General features: G+C 38.2%; 1 protein-coding gene across 4 annotated transcripts; it reads right to left on the reverse strand.

Annotated features, from left to right (window-relative positions):
* Positions 1–5036: 5036 nt before the first annotated feature.
* On the reverse strand, positions 5037–23411 carry LOC127417266 (gigaxonin-like). 4 transcript variants are annotated; one of them, XR_007893246.1, is made up of 13 exons: positions 23278–23411; positions 22983–23174; positions 21197–21311; positions 20438–20788; positions 17113–17333; positions 16021–16142; positions 15439–15551; positions 14940–15092; positions 14711–14847; positions 12165–12299; positions 11973–12082; positions 9831–10122; positions 5037–5901 (listed from the first exon to the last, which is right to left on the reverse strand). XR_007893246.1 is itself a non-coding variant. In XM_051657155.1 (12 exons), the coding sequence occupies exons 2-12, from the start codon at positions 23171–23173 to the stop codon at positions 9950–9952; spliced, it is 1821 nt and encodes a 606-aa protein (XP_051513115.1). In that variant the 5' UTR covers position 23174; positions 23278–23411; the 3' UTR covers positions 6281–9949. The 4 variants fall into 4 exon arrangements, 3 of the variants coding, with proteins under 3 accessions (XP_051513115.1, XP_051513116.1, XP_051513117.1); XM_051657155.1 differs by lacking the exon at positions 5037–5901 and having other exon boundaries at positions 6281–10122; XM_051657156.1 differs by lacking the exons at positions 5037–5901; positions 21197–21311 and having other exon boundaries at positions 6281–10122.
* Between the last annotated feature and the right edge of the window lie 992 nt (positions 23412–24403).

Here is a 24403-nt window from a genome sequence, read left to right on the forward strand (position 1 = left end):
TTGTTTTAAAGAAATATATTATGCATATGCATTTTTTCAAGTAAACTGTTTCACAAAAAGAAGTTTGTTAGGTTTCAACTGATAAAACACTAGATATATTGTTCAAATTTAAGACAATGTATTTGGACACTTTCTGGTTGTCAAACTTTGTGGAACATGTACAAAGCTAATGTGAACTACACCTGTGGTTACTCTGCTAGGACACCTGTGTGAACTTGAAAGGAACTGACTATGCATTCACTAAAAATCACTTTGGCACTAGTTTAAAATTATTAGTAAATTATTAGCATAATTTATGTGCAAATGTAACATGGTTTGATATTTTGTTATCGAATCCAATAAAATGAATGTAGACCAACTGGAACAAAGAGCATTTCTTGCTGTGTTTTTTAAACAGTCATTGTTGCATTGCTCAATCTGACCAATGAATAATAAAAAAAAAAAGTAGCTCTTATCGTGTGTTTGGACCGTAAATGCAACACTCTGCAAATAGAGTTATGTGTTGTAAACTTAAGCTGAAAGTGAAACAGCTGTGGTTGGTTAGTTCTTTGATGATGAGGCCTTTATAGGAAAACACTCTAGAATGCAAGAAATTAGTTTTTTCAATACATGGTGGGCAGTTTATAAAAAGGCTGTCAACTGTAAGTTAGAGGTTATATTCGTTCATATGTCATAATGATGCTTATGATGCTGAAATTGTTTACATAAGAAAATCTTTTATTTTATTATATTTTTTACATTTAGACATTTGGTAAATATTGCGAAGGGTCCAAAAGTTTGAAGTTGGAAAATGTTGTATTTTTCTAATTTTACATTTTTTTTTTTTTTTTTGTAAAAATAGCATAAGAATTTGAGTTAAGTTTAATCAAAAACGAACAAGACATTCAGAATTTCTTAGTATTTTGTCTCTCTTTTGCTTTATTGACAACACGCACTTGAGCTGGCATGGATTCCACAAGTTTGCGCAAAACCTAATGATCTATGTTTTCCCAACATGATTTGAGAATGTTCCACAGCTAATCTTGTATGTTTCAATAAAAGAAAGGAATTCTGAACCTTTGTATGAAGTTACCATGGTCAGTGTCACAAGTTTTCTGATGTAATGTGTGACCTAAAAATAGTACAGAATCTTATTTATGTCTTATACATTTTCGATCATAACATTTGTTTGTATTACTTTTATTTTTTTAAAATTTTTTTGTAAACCTTAATGTCCAGGTTTGAAATAGATATTGAATCCCAGATTTTCAATGTGGACTTTTATGCAGCACTGTATTTCCAAATATATTTCTACATATCCAAATCTATTTACAGCACTTTCAAGCTACACGTTTTATCAGTAGATGTTTTCCCTGGGAATTGAACTCGTGACCTTGGCATTCCTGGTGCTATGCTCTACATATTAAGCTACAGTTTTATGAAAAACAATTTCAATACATGTATCCTTGCAGGACTTATAGAGATCCTGTTGGGATTGCTTTTAACAGATGGACATCAACATTTCAGGACTGCCCTATTTTATTTTATACTCAGGATTATTTTGTGGGCAGGACCGTGGATCACAAAGGACATGACTTGTCCCTACACACCTAGTCTCAAATGAGAGAAACCTAGTGTGTCTGTCAGAGCAACACTAACTTCACATCAGTGTCCCAAGACACAAGATTTCTGTTTAAATGAAGTGCCATCATGTGACCGGCCCAGTTTGACTGAATTCATTTCATCCTGTTTATCTACAGTAATCCTTTTAATCCCATGCCTATACCTCACTGTTTATTCACACAAACACACATGACACATGTTCATACACATCAAACACAACCTACAATGAGACATCATTTACTCCACTAAAAATTCCATTCTCTGGTAAAATACCAGAGTTATGCAACAATCCACAAATTACCAAATTCCTCACGAGTTTCATTTTCATGAGACTTGTGTACTTGTGAATGGGTACTGTACTCACTCAAGTCACCTTCTGTCAGATGTTACATTGTTATTCTGCCTGATGAATGACTCTTGCTAATATTCAAATCAAAATCAAAATTAGTTACTAGCAAAAAAGTTCAACAGGTGAGAGATTCCAAAGCAACTGTTCAAGACAAACTGGCATTCTCAAAGCTAGCATGAACACAGAATATTTGCATTTAAGCATTTTATCATTGTATGGGTGAATGTCATGAAAATATGTCACATTTAACCCCAAAATCAAAGGACAAAATAATAGGTGTACCCAATATTTAGCATAAATAAAATCAATTCTATTTTAGAACCATAAAGATTTTTGCATTGTGACATTATTTTCACAATAATTAAGCACATTTCACCCCAAAGTTCTCATTATTACTTTAATACAATGAAGGACAGAAAGGCAGATGTATAAATACAAAATAACATATTATTGTTTTTGGGGGGAATTTGTAGTGGGGTCAATATTAGGTTGGCCTAATTTTAAAGATAACTTGACAAAGTATTTCACAATTTATATTATGTATTTCTTAGTTTTTGAGATATACAGGTGCATCTCAATAAATTAGAATGTCGAGGAAAAGTTCATTTATTTCAGTAATTCAATTCAAATTGTGAAACTCGTGTATTAAATAAATTCAATGCACACAGACTGAAGTAGTTCAAGTCTTTGGTTCTTTTAATTGTGATGATTTTGGCTCACATGTAACAAAAACCCACCAATTCACTATCTCAAAAAATTAGAATACATCATAAGATCAATAAAAAAAACATTTTTAGTGAATTGTTGGCCTTCTGGAAAGTATGTTCATTTACTGTATATGTACTCAATACTTGATAGGGGCTCCTATTGCTTTAATTACTGCCTCAATTCGGCGTGGCATGGAGGTGATCAGTTTGTGGCACTGCTGAGGTGGTATGGAAGCCCAGGTTTCTTTGACAGTGGCCTTCAGCTCATCTGCATTTTTTGGTCTCTTGTTTCTCATTTTCCTCTTGACAATACCCCATAGATTCTCTATGGGGTTCAGGTCTGGTGAGTTTGCTGGCCAGTCAAGCACACCTACACCTTGGTCATTTAACCAACTTTTGGTGCTTTTGGCAGTGTGGGCAAGTGCCAAATCCTGCTGGATAATGAAATCAGCATCTTTAAAAAGCTGGTCAGCAGAAGGAAGCATGAAGTGCTCCAAAATTTCTTGGTAAACGGGTGCAGTGACTTTGGTTTTCAAAAAACACAATGGACCAACACCAGCAGATGACATTGCACCCCAAATCATCACAGACTGTGGAAACTTAACACTGGACTTCAAGCAACTTGGGCTATGAGCTTCTCCACCCTTCCTCCAGACTCTAGGACCTTGGTTTCCAAATGAAATACAAAACTTGCTCTCATCTGAAAAGAGGACTTTGGACCACTGGGCAACAGTCCAGTTCTTCTTCTCCTTAGCCCAGGTAAGACGCCTCTGACGTTGTCTGTGGTTCAGGAGTGGCTTAACAAGAGGAATATGACAACTGTAGCCAAATTCCTTGACATGTCTGTGTGTGGTGGCTCTTGATGCCTTGACCCCAGCCTCAGTCCATTCCTTGTGAAGTTCACCCAAATTCTTGAATCGATTTTGCTTGACAATCATAAGGCTGCAGTTCTCTCGGTTGGTTGTGCATCTTTTTCTTCCACACTTTTTCCTTTCACTCAACTTTCTGTTACATGCTTGGATACAGCACTCTGTGAACAGCCAGCTTCTTTGGCAATGAATGTTTGTGGCTTACCCTCCTTGTGAAGGGTGTCAGTGATTGTCTTCTGGACAACTGTCAGATCAGCAGTCTTCCCCATGATTGTGTAGCCTAGTGAACCAAACTGAGAGACCATTTTGAAGGCTCAGGAAACCTTTGCAGGTGTTTTGAGTTGATTAGCTGATTGGCATGTCACCATATTCTAATTTTTTGAGATAGTGAATTGGTGGGTTTTTGTTAAATGTGAGCCAAAATCATCACAATTAAAAGAACCAAAGACTTAAACTACTTCAGTCTGTGTGCATTGAATTTATTTAATACACGAGTTTCACAATTTGAGTTGAATTACTGAAATAAATGAACTTTTCCACGACATTCTAATTTATTGAGATGCACCTGTATATGACCCAGACATGTTCTTGACACATATTCACTGGTATATACTGTAACTGCAATGCTTTAAAATAATAGTTCACCCATTTGCATTTGTTTTTCAGATAGGGCAAAAGCAATAACAATAGAAAACAAGTATACACAAAGAACCTTTTATTTGTCTGTTATTGCTATTATCAGATGAAGTGTGACATGATGCCCATCTGTCTTGCCTGAGGTTGGTTTTTTAACACTAAATTGACCATTTTGTAGTCCGAGTTTCACATCCTTGATGACACAGTGTGCCCATGCTTTGCTCTACCATTCTCCTAAAGTCCCATTGATTACCCACCTGCTCTAAATAATTGATAATTTATTGCATGTGCTGTGTGCAGATTTATTTTACGTTGAAACCCCCCCCACCCCCCACTTATTTTATGTTTTTTCATTCATTCATTAATAATAATAAAAAAGATATCCACATCGGATTTTTCAGGCTTTTGTCTGACCACCTGGTCCCGTCCACATCTCATGGAAGTACCGTCTACTCCAGGAAATGTAATCGAGCTTGAAATCATGATCATGCCAAGAGACTTCAATGGCAAAGTGTGCAGTGCAAAAAGGAGTAACAATCTGGTCTGATCTCACCCAAAACCGATTGGATCGCTTCTGAAGACATGGATTTAACCACTGTAGTCATATGTATTATTTATATGCTGTCTTTATCTCCCTTTTTGGAGCATCAAAATTTTGGTACCCCTTAACTTGCATTGTAAGGACCAACACAGCTGAGATATTCTTCTAAAAACCTTTGTGTTCTGCAGAAGAAAGCCATACTGGGATGGCATGAGGGTGAGAAAATGATGTGAATTTACATTTTTGGGTGAACTATCCCGTAAAGTTAGAAAACAAATACTGTATGCAAATAGACTTAATTCTGTAATTAAGTTCTTGAATCAAATCTTTATGAACATTTTAATAACCGTGTAAAAGAAACAAGAACTTCTGCATCATATTTTATTGAAGCAGATGGAAATATTTCAACATTAGAGGCCAACTTAATAGCCCGACTTGCTCGCAAAACATCCACAAACATGGAATGAAAATAAACAGTAAAAACAAACCTTTTTACAAGAACACTACTTTGCATTACATGAACATTGTGTAACATTTCATTAATCACACTGTTCTGGCAGAAATTAGGTGTTTTAGTGTTCTGTGCAAACGAGTCTTGACAATGTTTATAGTAAAGTGACTGTGTTGATAATTTCCTTAAGCATGTATTGTGTGTGAAGTCTAGGCCACAAATACACATTACGTATCCAGCATTGACAATAGTTCTATTCTGCACTCTGACAGCACTTTGGATCATCTTTACATTAGATGTCAATAACATCTGCATTTGTTGTTATAATACAAAAAGACCGTTCCACTTGCATACCTTCTATCTAGTGACCAGTGCATTTTGTGCAGACACCAAAAATAATAGTTGGTCCTAGTATTTTGTTTGTCGGCATTCCTCTTTTTCAAGGAATCCTTGCTTTGGAGTCTTTTTCGACAAATGTTAGTGTCCAGTGTGTGAAAGTGTTTTATTCTATATTTCTGCTATTGGTGTGCATTTCCATAATGGTGAATATGCAATGTTTGTCCCTTCAATTAGAACAGACAGCAGCAGCTGAATCATGCACAGAACAAATGGGGTCACCAGATGCCAAAAAACATCCACACTGACAGGAAAGCCAGTTCAGAGGTCATTCACAAAGTACGCTTGCCACATAAGGGTGAGACCAGCAACTTGCATCTATTTCTGATATGTTGTTGCGTTCAGAGTCCCTGGATATGGAACCAACAGAAAAATTTGATCAGATAAAATGGACAGACCATCATATAGCCAGCCAGGCACATAAAACATGCAAATTTCCACCACCCTTAGTTTCCAATTTTGACAATACAACACATAAGCAATTAGGTAGTGTACTTCACATACTCTAAAATGTTAACTTTTATTAGGTCAAGTGCAATATTCTCACACATGTGTGAGAATATCGCACATAAATAATACATAAATAAAAAAAATACAAAAAATAAATAAAATAAATCTTAACTAAAATATTAAAGGGATAGTTCACCCTAAAATGAAACTTTAAAACCATTATATCATTCTAAACTTGTATGACATTCTTTCTTCAAAAGGAGAAGCAAAGGCAAAATGTTAGGGACAGACAGACTCGGTCACCATTTATTTTCATTGTATGGAGAATTTTAATTTTTGAATTATATTTGAGAATTTTCATTATCCTTTTAAGACTACTTATGGTAAACTTTTAAGATTAATTAAAAAATTTCAATGGCATTTATCTAATGGCATTTGTGTTCTGTTAGCTTTCAAAATAAGAACATGACCACAGCTTTCTCTGTACAATACACACAAAACAAACCCATAGCTGGGTTTTTAATTTGACTTTTTTCACAAATTAAATCTAGATGGGACTAACAAATTTTATTTATGTAATTTTCAGCCTTTGTATGGCAAAACAAATATGAAATACAGTTAATGAGGCCACCAAAAAATTTAATAAATTCGAAATTAATGCACTGATTTTTTAAAAGGAAACGTACATTTATACTAATTAAAAATGTGAGACTAATTTAATTCACAGAAACAAAAATTGTGATTGATCACTAACAGCAATAATATTAAGACATCTTAAACCATTTGAGTAATCTAAAACTCCATCTCTACATTGACTGTACAGTAGCAAGACAAATTTGTGCTGGACACTAATGTACTTATTTACACAGTGACTATAAAAAGTCTACACACCCCTGTTAAAATTGCCAGTTTTTGAGATGTAAAAAAATGTATCCAAGATAAATCATGTCAGATCTTCTTCCACCTTGAATGTGATAAATGCAATCAACCTAGTTGCATAAGTGTGCACACCCTTTCATAATGGGGCATGTGATTCTGTTTACAATTGACCAATCATATTCAAACTCTTACTTGAAAGTAATTATATGCCTCCAGCCATCAATTAAGTGATGTTGATTATCCCTAAATAAAAATCGGCTGTTTCTGTAGGATTTTCTTGGCATCTTCTTGGTTGCACCATACTGCTTAATCCATGGTCCACAAAGAGCTAACAAAGGATGTGCGGCATCTCATTGTGAAGAGATAACAATCAGGAGAGGGGTACAAAATAATTTTTAAAACATTAGATGTGCCATGGAACATCGTGCAAGACATCTTCAACAAGTGGAGAAAACGGGGCACCACAATGACATTCCAAAGAACAGGGCGCCCATCAAAATTTGATGAAAAAACAAGAAGAAAACTTACCAGTGAGGCTGCCAAGGGACCTACAGCAACATTAAAGGAGCAGCAAGAATATCTGTAAAGGAGTGGTCCCTCAATGCATGTGACAAAATATCCTGTATTCTTCATATTTCTGGGGTTTGGGGTAGGATGGCAAAACGGGAGCAATTACTCCACTAAAACTATGTGGCAAAATATTTTATGGTCTGATGAAACTGATACAGAACTTTTTGGGCATAATTTTAAAAGGAATGTTCGCTAACAAGATTGCGATCATCCAAACAACACCATACTCACGGTGAAACATGGTGGTGGAAGCACTGCGCTATGGGGCAGCTTCTCTTCAGCTGCGACTGGGGCATTAGTCAAGATAGAAGTTATCATGGATAGTGCCAAATACTAGTTAATTTCAGCACAAAACCTGCAGGCCTCCACAAGAAAACTGAAGATGAAGAGGAATTTCAACCTTCAGCAAGATAATGACCCTAAACACAAATCTAAGTCAAAGGAACGGCTTCAGAATTTGATGATCAACATTTTGGAATGGCCCAGTCAGAGCCCAGACCAGAATCCAATTGAAAATTTATGGAATGACTTGAAAAGGGCTGTGCACAAGAGATCCCCTCACAGTTTGATCGGTCTGGAGATTTTTTGCAAGGAAGAGTGGGACAAAATTGACAAAGATGTGCTAGGCTGAGAGACTCTTATTCAAAAAGACCGGCTGCTGTATTAAAAGCAAAAGGTGCTTCAAACAAGCCGTTCTGAAGCTTTCACATGACTGAGCCGTTGAATTAGGCACACCCTCTCATTCCAAAACTCTGCCCTCCAAAGATAATTTTGTGACCAAAACAGAGCAAAAGAGCAGCATTGTTTTTTTCCTTTTGCCATCAAATTCAACAGTGGCACAATAGTGCCTTCAACTGACAAACATTATGAATCATAGCCTCAATGATCCGCTTCAAAGACAACACTATGAGAACGAGCAAAATGATTGACAGGTTAAAAAAGCGACAATGTCCACGGTCTGCAGACACATTTTGTTTGCTGTTTACAAAGTCTACAGCTGTCACAGTTACTGCTGAGATATCTCAGGACACTTATTTCATTAATATCTTCAATGGAGTAGGACATTTTTTTTTGCATGCTTTTCCATGAAAAACAGCACATTTAAGGGGTGTGCACACTTACACAACCAGATTATTGAAAGTCTTTTATTTGTCTTTTTTCTCCTAAAGAGTTTCTGGTTGTTGTTCACTTGAATTTGGTTGTTTGCATTTGATCAAAAAGACCTGACATGATTTATCTTGGATTAATTCCTTAACATTTCAAACATGTGCAATTTTAACTGGGGTGTGTAGACTTTTTATAGCCACTAATAAAAAAAATATGTACAGTACCACTAGCCCTGATAAGTGAATGATTTGTTCCCTTACTTACTGCCCCCATATTTAATACTCAACTAGAACTGTATATAAAGACAACATTAACCTCCCTCTCTAATTTTTAAGTGTTAGTTTAAGACAAGCAGCAGACAGGTAAAAACGACTGTAAACTAATCAAATAAAGCATTAAAACAAGGAGCTTAACATATCAGTGATTCCTGTTAATGGGAGTCAAAACTAGGGGTATGAATCTTTAAGCATCTCATGTTTCTATTTGATTTTGAATCGAGTCATACTCTGATTAAAAAATGATCCTTGATGCATCACAGTTCTTAAGCAACATCATATGGGTGAAAACCTTGTGCAAGTGAAGGTGGCTTGTTGCCAAATTCTGTGTAACGCATAAAAGCCAGACTAAACTATGTCTGTTCTGCCCCACAAATAAAATTAGAATAAGCAGGTATAATAAACTAGTATCATAGGTGGCTCTGTGGCTTTCATTTTGCATCATCGAAATACCACATCAGGGCAATGGTTCTTAATCAACATGTTTTTTTTTGTTTTTTTTTAAATTGCTGTGTACGAGAATGATTATCTTTCAAACACGCCATACATAATGTTCTGTGATTGTGATTCCTTTGTTAATACATATACAGAATTCATGACACAGAACATAAGCTGGTTGTTTTACAAGATGAAGCTTGTTCTGCCCTTTTTGTCCTTAAAGGCTCATGAGTATGTTTGTCTGCACAGAGTAAGCACACCTTTTTTAGGCTGCAGATGCACCCTTCACTTCATGTTGTTTTTGCAATGCTGCACACTTAATGGCTGTCCTGCTTGTTTTTCAATGAACAGAATTATTATGAATTAAAATTCAGATTATGACTTTTGGTGGACCAATCCAGAATTGTTTGAGAAAAAAAATTGTGAATCTATTTCCCCGCCACTCCAAGTCAGAATCGCTCAAAATATAAAGGGATCCAAAAAGAGGACATCCAATTCATCCCCTTAAAAAAGGCAACAAACGTAAAAAAACCTTATAAATTTAAGCTTTTCCCCCAAACCTCAGCTGTAGCCACTTCAATTCCACAACCCCCCGGCATCCTCCTGCAGAGCAGCAGATGACGGATGAGTGACATAACGTAGAACTCAGTGGTGAGGATGCAAGTTCTGGTTATGTGGACTACACCCGGATCCGGAACTGGCCTTGTTGAAGCTGCAGGCGGAACAGTTTACAGTTGGCGATGCGTAGGGCGGCACAGCTTGTTTTACTCAGATCAGAGGGCATGAGTGGTCTGGTAGGGTGCCAGGTTCCCGTGCTTCTGCGGAACTCCCGGACATAGTCAAAGTTATTGCCTGCAGACAAAACATCAAGAAATAAATATTATGTTGTGGGTATGCTCCACACAAACACAGGTATACTAGTCTGTGCGCTTAGCAGTTTTGGGGAGTAAGAAACTAAAAGTGGCGATACTACTAATTTAAATTTTCACCTCCAGATAAACAGTTTGCTACATGGCCCAGTGATTATTAAACCCCCAAAAGCTGTGATTTAATAAAAACAAAAAAATATATATATATATATATATATATATATATATATATATATATATATATATATATATATACTCTGTTTGTGCTGCACACTTCAGAGCTCACTGTCATCTACCACACACACACACACACACACACACACACACACACACACACACACACACACGTGATTCCATTCGGCGGCATAAGCAGACGCTGATCTTTGAATTATTGAAAATGTTTTACATACTGAGGTGCATCATCACCCTACCACCTCTATACAGGGTACAAATACAGGGTTCCCACTTTTATCAAGGCACAGTTTTCTAGGACATATTATGTGCCCAACAATTTAAGCAAAAACACATGCATCCATTTAGATTGAGCTTTTATTTTGGCATTTTTGTGTGTTTCTCACCTCCAGATAAGATGTAAAGCTGTGATTTAATAAATATATACACAGCTTTAATTTTCATCCAATTATGTCACATTCCATGACAATCTGCGTTTTATAGCTAGTGCCAATTTTTTATGACTAAATTCCAGTTAGCCTAAATGTTGATGTTGTTTAACAATGAGCAGCCGGCAGCAGTGACAAAACGATAAAAATGTGTGTATTTGACTCCTATTCCAAGTCCCGCTTGTTACCATGATTTGTACATGCAGCAAAAACCTTGTTAGCAACACAGTCAAACAGTTTTATTATACTTAAATATTTTGCAGGACAAATTATTATTTTCCAGGATATTTAGGTATTTTTCTAAGTTTTCCATGACTGGAAAACTGCATTGCAAAATTCCCGTGTTTTCCAGGACACATGCGAACCCTGAAATAGATTTGTTTTTGACTGTCAATAATTGTACATGAAACTAACGCCTTGTAAGCGACACAATCAAACAGTTTTATTATACTAACATTTTTACCAGGACAAATAATTATTTATGACTTTTCCATGACTGGAAAAGTAATGGAAAAGTTTTTGCATTTTAAAAGTCCAGGTTTAGAGGTTTTCCAGGATTTTCAGGACATGTGGGAACCCTTCAATTCACAGACTCATTCAACAGTGACTCATTCATTTAAACTTTTATTTAAACACCAGATTTGTGCACAGCAAGAGAAAATAGTATACTGTACCACACAACCGTAACTAAGAGACAAGATATTTTTTGTGCTAACAGCATGAACTAAACTCGTTTTGAACCCGGAGCATTAATTTAACTTTACTATATGTTAATTTAATGCATATAATGAACAGATGTGAAAAGCAAACAAGAATAATATAAGTCACTTCTATGTTCCTACCTTACTCCCCAACTAAAAAATTTTAGTTCCCAAAACTACTGATGTGCACAAGTAATCAATTAAGTCAGCTATTCAGCTTTATCTATGCATGCATGAGTTTCTTAAAGTACTAGCACACCTGATTTTTATTTATTTATTATTAATTAAAATGATCGTATCAGTTCAGAAGACTTGGAATGTATGTTTCTATGTGTGAGTGCAACTGTGTTTTTTGTCATTTTGGAAACTAGATGCTGTTGTTTATGCATAAAATTACCATCCCAATCCAGAACGTCCTGGGAATGTTAGGTTTGGGTTCCAAGAATGTTCCCATAACAGAGCTTTAAGACTTCCAGGAAATGCTTTCAAAGTAAGAATTCTTATCAGCTTACCTGTGTCAAGTTCTCCTACTACATATATACTTGGGCCAATGGGTACAGCTCCATACACAAAGGATGATGTGGCTTGTATACAGAGGTTTTGGTCATCTAAAAGCATCCACCTGGAGGGAATAAAAAACAAATAAGAGACAAGCATCTGCATGAACATGACTCCAGTCTGTCGGAGTGTTGTTTTGAACACACCTTTTCAGTTCATCATGGAAGAACTCAGACTTGGCGATGGTCATCTGACTGGACTCTGTATTGTCAGCGTCTCTGTTCCTAACACCACCAAACACATAGAGTTCTTGTCCAATGCCACAAGCTACTGCTCCAAACCTGTGGACAGAAATTAAACTCTCTGCAGTCAGCCATTATTAATTTATTCTGATAGTGAAAGTGTCCAATTACAAGGGATTGTTGAAATAAAGTAGTCATATAGTGCACCAAGCACCTTTTTGTAGAATAAAGCAGCTTCTTCTCCAAGTCTTCATCTCATGTGATTGTACATCATTTTAAACAGATTTGTCAAAAATAGCTATTCTACTATAACTATTTCTTTCTGTTTAAAAGTTCAGCAGTTAGCTAATAAATCACTGATTGCAACTTTAAGAAGTACACACATGGACAATATTACTCTACATCCCAAAACAAGACAAGAACATCTAGAAAAATGACTATTTATTTTGCTCCAGATGGTGCAAAGATCAAATGTTTCCAGTTTCATGGGATAGACAGATAGGTCCCATGTCTACTATTGTTCTAAAGACACATCTGCAAGGCATCAAACATCACAGGGTGTGTCTAAGCATTCAGTCATTGTAAGACCCTTAAGAAGACATGCTGCTGCCTTCCCCTTAAAATTACATCTCTTTAAGTTTTGACATTTATCTGCGTCATAGACAGGATGGGAAAAAGACATTCCCTAAATCTGCATAAACAAAGTGTGTGCCACTTCAAGCGCTCAAAATATTTGCGGTTTGAAATGCATGGGGCCAAAGATGCAGTGAATGACTGCGTCTGCTCTTTCCCATTTAATAATATATGTAGCCTCTTTCACATCTCTACAATGAAGACCTGGTTACGTAAACATAATGAAGTTACATCACCTTTTAAAGTTAAAAGATATGTTTCACAATGAAACTGCAGAGGACAGTTTTGTAACTTGACACATTTATGCCTATAAAAATATAGACCTTTACACATTGTCACCTATAAAAGGTCTATGCTCCTCATTTGCTAACAATTTGTATATTTGTGAATGATACACACAAAAAAAAAAACTTTTTGTTTTATCTATTTTCAACATAACTGTAAGGGGGTTCAGTGGAAAGGAGGAGGCGAGAACCGGCTTGACAACTTAAATAATAATTTAATAAACAACTTAAACAAACACACAACCAAAAACCACACAGTACAGCTGCCTGCAATTCTCTCTCTCTCGAACTGTCGTCCCCCGCCACCTTTATCCCTCGCGCGCCCTATCAGGCTGATTGGGGACCGGGTGTCTCATTCCAGCCCGGCCCCGCCCTCCTCGGCTCTACACTCCTCCCGGCGTTGTCTCAGGCCGGGGAACCCCCGGCATGACGTACATCACCCACCCTTCCTCTCCGGGGGGGGGGGGGGGGGGGGGCGTGCCTTACGCCCCGACTGCCGGCAGGTCATCCCGCCTTCCTCGACCTGGGAGGAGACAGGAGGGGAAAAACAACAAAACAAAATGGCAAGAGAAAGGCCAACACGGAGCGACAGAGAGAGAGAGAAAAAGAAACTCACCGGTTCTCTGATGCGCCGTCGCGTGGTCCTCGATCACTACTCCACCCTCTCAGGCGGACTGCAGCCGCTCCTCCCCGGGCGGACCGGAGTCAGACCTCCGACCCCCAGCGGACAGAACGCCCCTCCGTGTTCCCAGCGTCCCGTGGGGACACTCCTCCGCCCCTGGCAGCGGCCCTACCACTCCAGGCGGTCGGGGAGTCGCTTCCCTCCTCCCCCCGCGGACGGTGGCTGTTCCCCGCGTCCGGGTGGTCGGGCTACTCCGTCCCCCGTCGGACGGCAGCGGCGCTCCCCTGGGTGGATGGCAGTGTCAAGGACTCTGCGACGGGAATCCCTCCTCCTTCCCGGGTTTCGGCACCAGTGTAAGGGGGTTCAGTGGAAAGGAGGCGGCGAGAACCGGCTTGACAACTTAAATAATAATTTAATAAACAACTTAAACAAACACACAACCAAAAACCACACAGTACAGCTGCCTGCAATTCTCTCTCTCTCGAACTGTCGTCCCCGGCCGCCTTTATCCCTCGCGCGCCCCATCAGGCTGATTGGGGACCGGGTGTCTCATTCCAGCCCGGCCCCGCCCTCCTCGGCTCTACAATAACATTTGAACATATTACTGTGCTCATGTTTATATTTTTCCTAATTTATAAATCATGCTGCATTAAAGTGTCTGCTAAATGAACTAGATTTTTAAATTTCCTGAAGAAAATGCAGTATTGTGGGTGGTTGTCAGGGCATTGCTAAATGGTTGCCAAGGTGTTCCATCTGTTTTTTCAGGCTTACTGCTTACTGTCGCAAGTCAAATGATCCCATTCCAAAAATTAATAAGTTAATGGGATTTTCATACACCAGGTGATATATCGAAAGTCTGACCACTTAAAAAGTGGGAGGTTTGAGGTTAAGAGGTTTGTTGAAATCACTATCATCAAGTATGAGAAATAGTAATAGTAAAACATCTAATATATGTAAATGTATCACTTAACCTGTGCTCCTTAAGTGGACAGACTGTGGTCCACTGCTGAGTTTTGGGGTCATAGAACTCCACAGAGTCGTACACCTTTCCGTACGATCCACCACCCATCACGTAGAGCCTCTTTTTCATTGTGGCACAGCAACCAAACTAGAAAATGGAGATCCACACAAGTATGGGAAGTATAAGAGCATTGCAGTATAAGCATGCACATTTTTACAGCAAAAAAAGATATACATCACCTTGCGCACTGTGGTCATTTTGGGTTGGGTTCTCCAGATGTTACAATGGGGGTCAAACACCTCCATCGTGAGCAGAACCTCAGTATCCTTGTTTTCCCCTCCCAGAACATAAATCAGTCCATCCAGCTCAGCAATTCCAAAGTGTTGTCGGGCCTTCACAGAAACAAGAAAATACAATAGCACAATTGTGACACCTGCTGGTATCTGCAACTACATCAAAATGTCCATTTAAATGAGAAAATATTTTGCATATTTAACCAGGGAGTAAATTACACTTTGTTCATAAGTAAATCCCAATAACACACATGTTTCTCTCTGAACAAATTATGTATGTACATGCAATCAATCTGCCAAACGAATACAAGTCAATGAGGTGCAATTAAAAGGTTTCCCACACTGCCCCATGTGGAGAATTTTGGAATTGGCGTTCATTTTAGTTTAAAGTTTTCAACATCTGAATTGATTTTTTGGATATTCTGTACATATTTGGCAGGAATACCTGCATCATTGCTGGGATTGGCATCCAGATATTGGTCTCTGGGTCATATTTCTCTCCAATGCTCAACTCAGTTTTGTTCTCATTCATTCCTCCTATGGCAAACAGGTATCCCTCTATTGGGAGAGACAAGCCAACATTATACAAGTAATAAAAATGGAAGCAAGCACTTTGATCCTCAGGATGGACAATGCATGTCTGCCACATATCTGTCAGTCTACTATGTCAAAATTTAAAGCAGGTCCACCAAACTTCTATTTCCCAAATGTGTAAGGGAGAGTGTTTATTGGAAAATCAGTCATCCTGTCCCATTGTTATCCCTCTTATTAGTCAAATAATCATATGCACAAACACATTTGAAAAGTTATCTATCATCCAGAAGGGCAGAGATTTACAGTGACCCCAAAAGGTATATGGACACTTAAGCCCCACTTAATAACCAACTAGTCTCATTGTAATTTTTAGTGGACAAAGGTGTCACAGTAGAGTAACCACAGGTGCAGTTCACCACTTTACCGACATGAAAACCAAACATGTCTTAATTACGGTCTTAATTGATAGTTACAAATAAGCATTATAACAGACCTGCTGACACTACCCCGTGCCCAACGCGCCTCTCACTCATAGACTGCAATTCGATCCACAGCTGCCTGTTGCGATCATAAAGAGGACACAAGCAGCGTGCTGCTGCCGTGGGCTTTCGAGAGCTACATTACAAATAGAACACAGGACAAAAAAAATCATAAACATTCACTCAGAAGTTTCACTTAAAAAAAAAAAGAAAAAAAAGGTAAAATAAACCAGATCTCTTCTAATCAAGTTTTAATTACACCGATCAGCCACAACATTAAAACCACCTGCCTAATATTGTGTAGGTCCCACTCGTGCTGCCAAAACAGCTCCAACCCACATCTCAGAATAGCATTCTGAGATGCTATTCTTCTCACCACAATTGTACAGAGCGCTTATCTGAGTTACCGTAGACTTTGTCAGTTCGAACCAGTCTGGCTATTCTCTGATGACCTCTCTCATCAACAAGGCATTTCCAGCTGCAGAACTGCCGCTCACTGGATGTTTTTTGTTTTTTACACCATTCTGAGTAAATTCTAGAGACTGTTGTGTGTGAAAATCCCAGGGGATCAGCAGTTACAGAAACACTCAAACCAGCCCGCCTGGCACCAACAATCATCCTAATTTAATCAGCCAGTCATGTGGCAGCGGTGCATAAAATCATGCAGATACAGGTCATGAGCTTCAGAATGGGGGGAAAAAATGTGATCTCATTGATTTGGACCATGGCATGATTGCTGGTGCCAGATGGGCTGGTTTGAGTATTACTGTAATTGCTGATCCCCTGGGATTTTCACGCACAACAGTCTCTAGAATTTACTCTGAATGGTACCAAAAACAAAGAACATCCAGTGAGCGGCAGTTCTGCAGATGGAAACGCCTTGTTGATGAGAGAGGTCAACAAAGAATGGCCAGACTGGTTCGAACTGACAAAATCTACGGTAACACAGATAAGCGCTCTGTACAATTGTGGTGAGAAGAATAGCATCTCAGAATGCTATTCAAAGATGTGGGTTGGCGTTGTTTTGGCGGCACGATGGGGACCTACACAATATTATGCATGTGGTTTTAATGTTGTGGTGTATATTTACGCATGTTAACACTCACCCCCTCTCCTCACCCCCCACTATTACGATACACTCGGAGTAGCCACGGGGTTTAAACGCAGCGAGCAGTGCCTCCCCCTGCTGCTCTGCTCCACCCAAAGACTCCATGCAGCACTTCCCTATCACCTCCCTCATCAGGGAGTCTCCCAACATCTGCTCCTGGAGGTAGCTCTTGTCCAGGTCTTGAACCCACACGGCAGACATTACCTCCTTCATATGGACCTAGAGAAAAGGAACAGAAGAAGCAACTATCAGACAGTCTGAAAAAGTAGCTAAAATGTAGGGATGTTTGCACCTTCATATGCTCTAAATAGGTTACATGTAAATTTCCGCTTTAAAGACCATAAGATTTTAAGTTTTGTCATTATTTGACATAAATCAACATAACAAAATGAGACAAATGAATTAAAAATGTAATTTACTACTAAAACCATAAAAAAACAGCCTGAATGAACAAGAAGTAATGCCACAAAGTGATAATGGTCCCAAGGATGTATGATGTACTGATCATATTGGTATTGGCTAATGGTAGTTTTTATAAATTATCAGCATCTGATTCAGATTAGGGCAATATTGCAGCTAGAGGTAGACCGATATTTTGTTTTAACGACTGATCAGATAGTTGCTTTTTGGAACTATCAGTCATCAGCAAAAAAACTATGCGGATAGTTACCAGTATTTTTTTATATTCCTCTGTATTCCTCTGTGGCCAGTGCTGGAAGATTCTACAGTTAGAACAGCGGCCCCAAGAGGTGAAATAAAAACACCCCAAATCCCCATATGGTGAGAGTGATATCTAAATTTATCTATCATCCTTGACAATCTTCATCCATATTTTTAATCGTCACTTCAATGCATATTTTGTTATTTTTATTAGATAATCAAGTGTTCTAAATTTAAGCGAGGGCATGCAAAGAAAAATGTGAGTATATGGAAACGTGCTCCATAGGCACATCCTGTTCATTGGGTCTTCATATCTTGCAAATAACAATAAACCTTATTGCTCTTTAAACCTCATCTGGTTAAATATGTGGGGAAATATATATATTTAGTACAGTATATATAATGTATATGTACAGTGTGTGTGTGTGTGTGTGTGTGTGTGTGTGTGTGTGTCTGTTTATACGCATACAACCCTTTATCTGGTGAAAATATAGGCTATAAAAAGATTTATTTGGTAAATACTTAAATATAGAGCATTATAAAGGAGCCAAGTCTCCATTTCAAAATAAATCCCAGTGTGATTCGGGCTTGTTTATGGTTAAAAGTCCTGTTTTATGCACCAAATCTTAATTTTTTCCTTTCTGGTTATTATTAGGATGTTGGTTGAACAATAAATTGCATCTGGGATTTTATTCATTTTGGAACCTTGTTGCCCCTATGTCTGTGCCCGTCATAGTAAGGAAACCCATTAGATTTTTTATTTTATAAATCGGTTTTAAAAACTATTGGATGATTAATTGGTTATCGTATCCTTAGTTAGCGGTATTAGCAAAATCCACTATCGTTAGACCTATAACAGCAGCAGATTATAACATATCTTATTTTTTTCTGTTCAAACGGATATACATTACATATTCTTATACACTGGCGGCCAAAAGTTTGGAATAAAGTACAGGTTTAGATGTTTCTGAAGGAAATTGGTACTTTAATTCACCAAAGTGGCATTCAACTGATCACAAAGTATAGTCAGGACATTACTGATGTAAAAAACAGCACCATCACTATTTGAAAAAAGTCTTTTTTTTTATTTTCTCCTCAATTTGGAATGCCCAATTCCCAGTGCACACTCTAGGTCCTCGTGGTGGCGTAGTGACTCGCCTCAATCCGGGTGGCAGAGGACGAATCTCAGTTGCCTCCGCGTCTGAGACCGTCAACCCGCGCATCTTATCACGTGGCTTGAGCGCGTTACCACAGAGATATAGCATGTGTGGAGGCTTCACGCCATCCACCGCGGCATCCACACACAACTCACCACGTGCCCCACCGAGAGCGAACCGCATTATAGCGACCATGAGGAGGTTACACCATGTGACTCTACCCACCCTAGCAACCGGGCCAATTTGGTTGCTTAGGAGACCTGTCACTCAGCACTCCCTGGATTTGAACTCACAACTCCAGGGGTGGTAGTCAGCGTCTTTACTCACTGAGCTACCCAGGCCTCGAAAAAAGTAATTTTTTATCAAATCTAGACAGACCCCATTTCCAGCAGCCATCACTCTAACACCTTATCCTTGAGTAATCATGCTAAATTGCTAATTTGGTACTAGAAAATCACTTGCCATTATATCAAACACAGTTGAAAGCTATTTGGTTCGTTAAATGAAGCTTAACATTGTTTTTGAGTTGCCACAGTATGCAATAGACTGGCATGTCTTGAGGTCAATATTAGGTCAAAAATGGCAAAAAAGAAACAACTTTCTCTAAAAACTCATCAGTCAATCATTATTTTGAGGAATGAAGGCTATACAATGCTTGAAATTGCCAAAAAACTGAAGATTTCATAAAAAGGTGTACACTACAGTCTTCAAAGACAAAGGACAACTGGCTCTAACAAGAACAGAAAGAGATGTGCAAGGCCAGATGTACAACTAAACAAGAGGATAAGTACATCAGAGTCTCTAGTTTGAGAAATAGACGTCTCACATATCCTCAGCTGACAGCTTCATCGAATTCTACCCGCTCAACACCAGTTTCATGTACAACAGTAAAGAGAAGACTCAGGGGTGCAGACCTTATGGGAAGGATTGCAAAGAGAAAGACACTTCTGAAACAGAACAACAAAAAGAAAAGGTTAGAGTGGGCAAAGAAACACAGACATTGGACAACAGATAACTGGAAAAGAGTGTTATGGATCTTAACCCCATTGAGCTTTTGTAGGATCAGCTAGAATATTAGGTGTGTGAGAAGTGCCCAACAAGACAGCCACATCTATGGTAAGTGCTACAGGAAGTGTGGGGTGAAATGTCACCTGAGTATCGGGACAAACTGACAGCTAGAATGCCAAGGATCTGCAAAGCTGTCATTGCTGCACATGGAGTATTTTTTGATGAGAACTCTGAAGTAGTTTAAGTTTTTTTTTCAAACTGTAATAGTCATTTTTCACGTTATTAATGTCCTGACTATACATTGTGATCAGTTGAATGCCACTTTGGTGAATAAAAGTACCAATTTCTTTCCATAAGAGCAAAACATGTACATTATTCCAAACTTTTGGCCACCAGTGTATATAAAGCATATATACACTGATTATATATAAATCAGTGCATCCGTAAATGGATCATTTGGAATTTTAGGGACATTTCCAGAACAACGGTCCCACTCACTCGCCGAGCTTCAATGTCATGGCTGAGCCAACGGACCACGGCCTCCAGCACGTGCCTTTCGTTCCCCACGTTGAGCTTCTCCATGGACAGCAGCTCGCACAGGCGATCGGGTGGCTGCTCCAAGAATTCCTCCGTATTGGCCACGTCTCGAAAATGCGTCTGCAAGAACTCAGTGGCAACGTGGTAGACATGGTGTAGGCAGTAATGCAAGGAGAAGACCCGTATGCCGATGCAGTTCTCTGCGGTGATGCAGCTCTCCAGAAACTGACAGCACAGAGATTTGAGATCGGTGAGGAGAAGAAGATCAGCAGCCTGGACCACATCCTGAATTGTGTCTTCACTCAGGGTAACCTAGAAATCAGAGCACCAAAGAAAGGACTTTAGTTTGGCCCTCTCAACAGTCATCCATCGGTGATTGTCGATATGGAAACTTCATACAGGGTCCACACACCTTTTGAACAATGAATTGTCATGACTTTTCTAGTCATTTTTATTAACAAAAAAAAGTTATTTCTAGACAATCAATTCTAGAGCTGAGCATATGTATTTAAAAAAAAACAAAAAAAAAAACAAATTCAATACAGATATTTACATGAACTTTTTAATGTTTTGTTACAATTTTCCAGACTTTTTCAGGCCTGTAAATAACAATTTTTAAATTCACTGACTGTGGGAGCACTGCAAATAGTCTGACACACACACACTCATCAATACATGTACATAAATGTAAATGAAATAAATGTAAATCAATATTATCACCTCCCCACTGAAAATGTAGTCCAAGATCTGTTTCATGGTGGCCACAGAGATCCCTTGTAACTTGATTTTGTATACAGATCCATCCTCTTTTGGTGGGCTGTAATTTAATTTGGTCCTAGAAACAGGTTGTACAATCAGTTTAAATCTCTGATGTACAAGAAAAATATTATTTAAATATCTTGCAGGGTTCCCACACTTTTTGATCAATGAATTTCCATGACTTTTCCTGTCATTTGTCATCACTGGATAAGGTTTTTCATAAATTATTTTATAAAGATTGCATGAAGAGCAATTTCTTTATGATTAAATATTTTACAGCATACTTTTGATGCTTTTTAGGAGGAAGCCTGGCCACACCATTGGCCACCACACTCACAGCCGCACTTCTCCGTCCCAGTGTCACCTGTATCCACTCCCCTCCGTTTTTGTTTCCACGTGCCGCACTGCCTATTAATTTTAAACTCTTGTTGCATTTATGACTGTACCTGTCACAGTAAGGAAAAACTAAGAAATGTCTTTAACATGCAATAAAATCAATTTGAAAACATATTGGCTGATTAATCGGTTATTTGCTTTTTCCACCAGCTTAGTTATCGGTATCTGCAAAATCCACTATTCCACACGACCTCTAATTTCCATGATTTTGCCAGGCCTGGAAATCACAATGTCCCTGATATTTCCAGGTTCTCCATGCCTGTGAGAACCCTTAAGCCTAGTTTCTACAACAGAAGAAGCCAAACCTTTATTTCTCCTTTATTTCTTACGACCCCCTAGAGGAGCAAGCCTGTGTTTATTCTATACATGGCATTATTTTAAAAATAGTTTGTTGAGGAAAATAAATAAATAAAGAACGCCATGTCCAAACCACCAATCATCTACGCTCTTCAACTAGCCAGGTTCTCCTAGGTCAAGAATTTCAGGGAGGTACACACAGAAGATTTAGAGGTAGTATACGCACATCTAAAAGGAATGCAGGTGCACAGCTACAAGTTGAAAAGACGATTAGTGTGTTTGACCTGACGAAGACCCAATTTGGGTCGAAACGTTGTCAATAAACTGGAACGTTTAGCAGTGTGCCAGCGTCTCATTTCTATGTACACACAGAACAGAAATACCCCCCAAACAAACACCTTAGCAGAACAAAAATGTCAAGGCGTTTTGTCATAATTTATAGCTGAAATAAAAAGGCCTGTTCACCGGTAAGTATGAATTAGCCTTTAAAGAGCTGGTATATAAAGTAGAACAAAAAAGGTTCGGAAATTTGACCAACACTTTGGTGTACAAGGTTGATTACACTGAGTATTCTGCTTACAAAACAGTCACTGAAAAATGATACTTTTGTAAAAGCAAGAATTGCAAAACGTTATAAAAATGCTGGACTTTTCCATTGTAAAATGGGTGTTTGAGTCAATCAGAGCAAAGGTGGTTGTGTATCCACTCTACTCTGTCCCTGTTAGATACTGACTGCTGCAAGTACATCTGGATTATGAATAGTTCTGTTTTCAGACCTCAAAAGCAACAAAGATGGAACAAAGGACAGAAACTAAAATCTTTTGTTTATTGTTGAAATTTATTCGGGTGGGTCTCTGAAAGTAGTAATTTACAGAAACAGGCAAAGAGGGGCTGTTTGGCACACCCACATGACACATTGCTCAAGGGTCTGCAACATGTCTGAACAATCACAACAGTTCTACATCTAATCTCTGCCCCTCATAACTGCTCAAAAACATGTCAAGACTGGTTACATGTAAAAAACATTCAAATGTTACAGGTTACTCTCTCATACCTTATGTATGGACTAGCAGCAGCCAGAATGTTCTTCTGTACAGGGATCTCTTCTCCTTCCAAAACCAGCACTGCATCTTGAAAACAATCATATTGCCTAAAAGACTGAAGGGCCCTTAGCAGCTTTTGGGAGTGTTGAGGGTCCGCCACCACTGATCCAGCTTCAGCTCCAGCTGTTTTAGGATTTGACATACTGTTGGAACAATCCAGACAGAACTGTGGACACAACAACATGCAAGACAACTCAGGCTTATCTTATGTAAACATGAATCCTACTTCAAAACATTTCAACTCACTTCTAATGTTGTTGCAGCAATGAACTTGAATTAAACTTGCTCTTGATGCTAGTTGTAACGTCAGCTGGTCATAATTAGTGTCTGTTTCAGCCCAGCGTTCATGCCGTACACTGCAGAAAAAACAATTCTGTATCTTTAATGACGCTGCATGACATCACCCGGAAAAGCATTTTAATCTTTTCACAATAAAAACAGTATTTTCAAAATAAAAGGATTCAGTTAAATCGATAGGAATTTTTAATAGTAATAACAATAAGATAAATATTATATTATATTATATTATACAGAATACTTTATTTTTTTAATATTTTTTTCTATTAGCCAATAAAAATAAAAAGATTGTTTTTCAATTCAATTCAATTTTATTTTAAAGTGCTTTTTACAAAACAAATCGTTCCAAATTCCAAGCAGCCATTACAAAAAACACAATATGAACCCCCAGTGGGTAAACCAAGGGTGAATGTGGCACATAAAAACTCCCCCAGCAACATTACACACATAATAACATTATAGTATTTATAGTGAGTTTATTAAGCTATTGACATAGCAATAAAGAGTATTTCTGTGTAAAATAAATACTCGTACAGTAATAAAGAAAAAATGAAGAGATCTTACTATAGTATTAACATGCAAATTAGAAATATTGCACGAGGGGAACATGCTGCAGATTTATAACTATACACATGGGCTTTACCTTAAGGGAAATGTCAAAAGTTGATTCATTTCAGAGCAAAGGTATACAGTTTAATGAAACATTTATAGGACAGTAAATCCCTATGTTGCTTATTCATTAAATGTATCATCAATCACGGGTTCCTGTCAGGACATTATAAGAAGGTTTGTCAGGATGTTTATGCATGGAAAGAAAAGGTGAAATTAAGCTTATACACTGACAGTGCAAGAAAGAAACTGAGGGCAGATTTTGATTTATGAGGACTGCTGACCTCAGAGATGTGAATGAGTGAGACGAGATTGGGGATTGAATTAATCTTTCATGAGGAGAGAGCTATATGGTGATTTAACATCCGTTTGTGGCACTCATCAGCTGTGCCAATTATTTTAGAGAGGCCAAAGCTTTTCCTGTTAATTCCAGTGATTCATGCGTATTTTTAAAGGAATATAAAGA

This window comes from Myxocyprinus asiaticus, chromosome 26 (assembly GCF_019703515.2).
Source record: "Myxocyprinus asiaticus isolate MX2 ecotype Aquarium Trade chromosome 26, UBuf_Myxa_2, whole genome shotgun sequence".
Taxonomy (NCBI): Eukaryota; Metazoa; Chordata; class Actinopteri; order Cypriniformes; family Catostomidae; genus Myxocyprinus; species Myxocyprinus asiaticus.

Bases quoted from the DNA above. Each gene is read 5' to 3' on its own strand.
- LOC127417266 (XM_051657155.1), bottom strand. From the start codon at position 23,173: ATGTCAAATCCTAAAACAGCTGGAGCTGAAGCTGGATCAGTGGTGGCG. The intron at 15,552-16,020 runs GTCTGTTATAAT...CTCTCCCAATAG, and splicing joins GCACGGGGTAGTGTCAGCAG to AGGGATACCTGTTTGCCATA. The intron at 15,093-15,438 runs GTATTCCTGCCA...GTTTCTGTGAAG, and splicing joins CAATCCCAGCAATGATGCAG to GCCCGACAACACTTTGGAAT.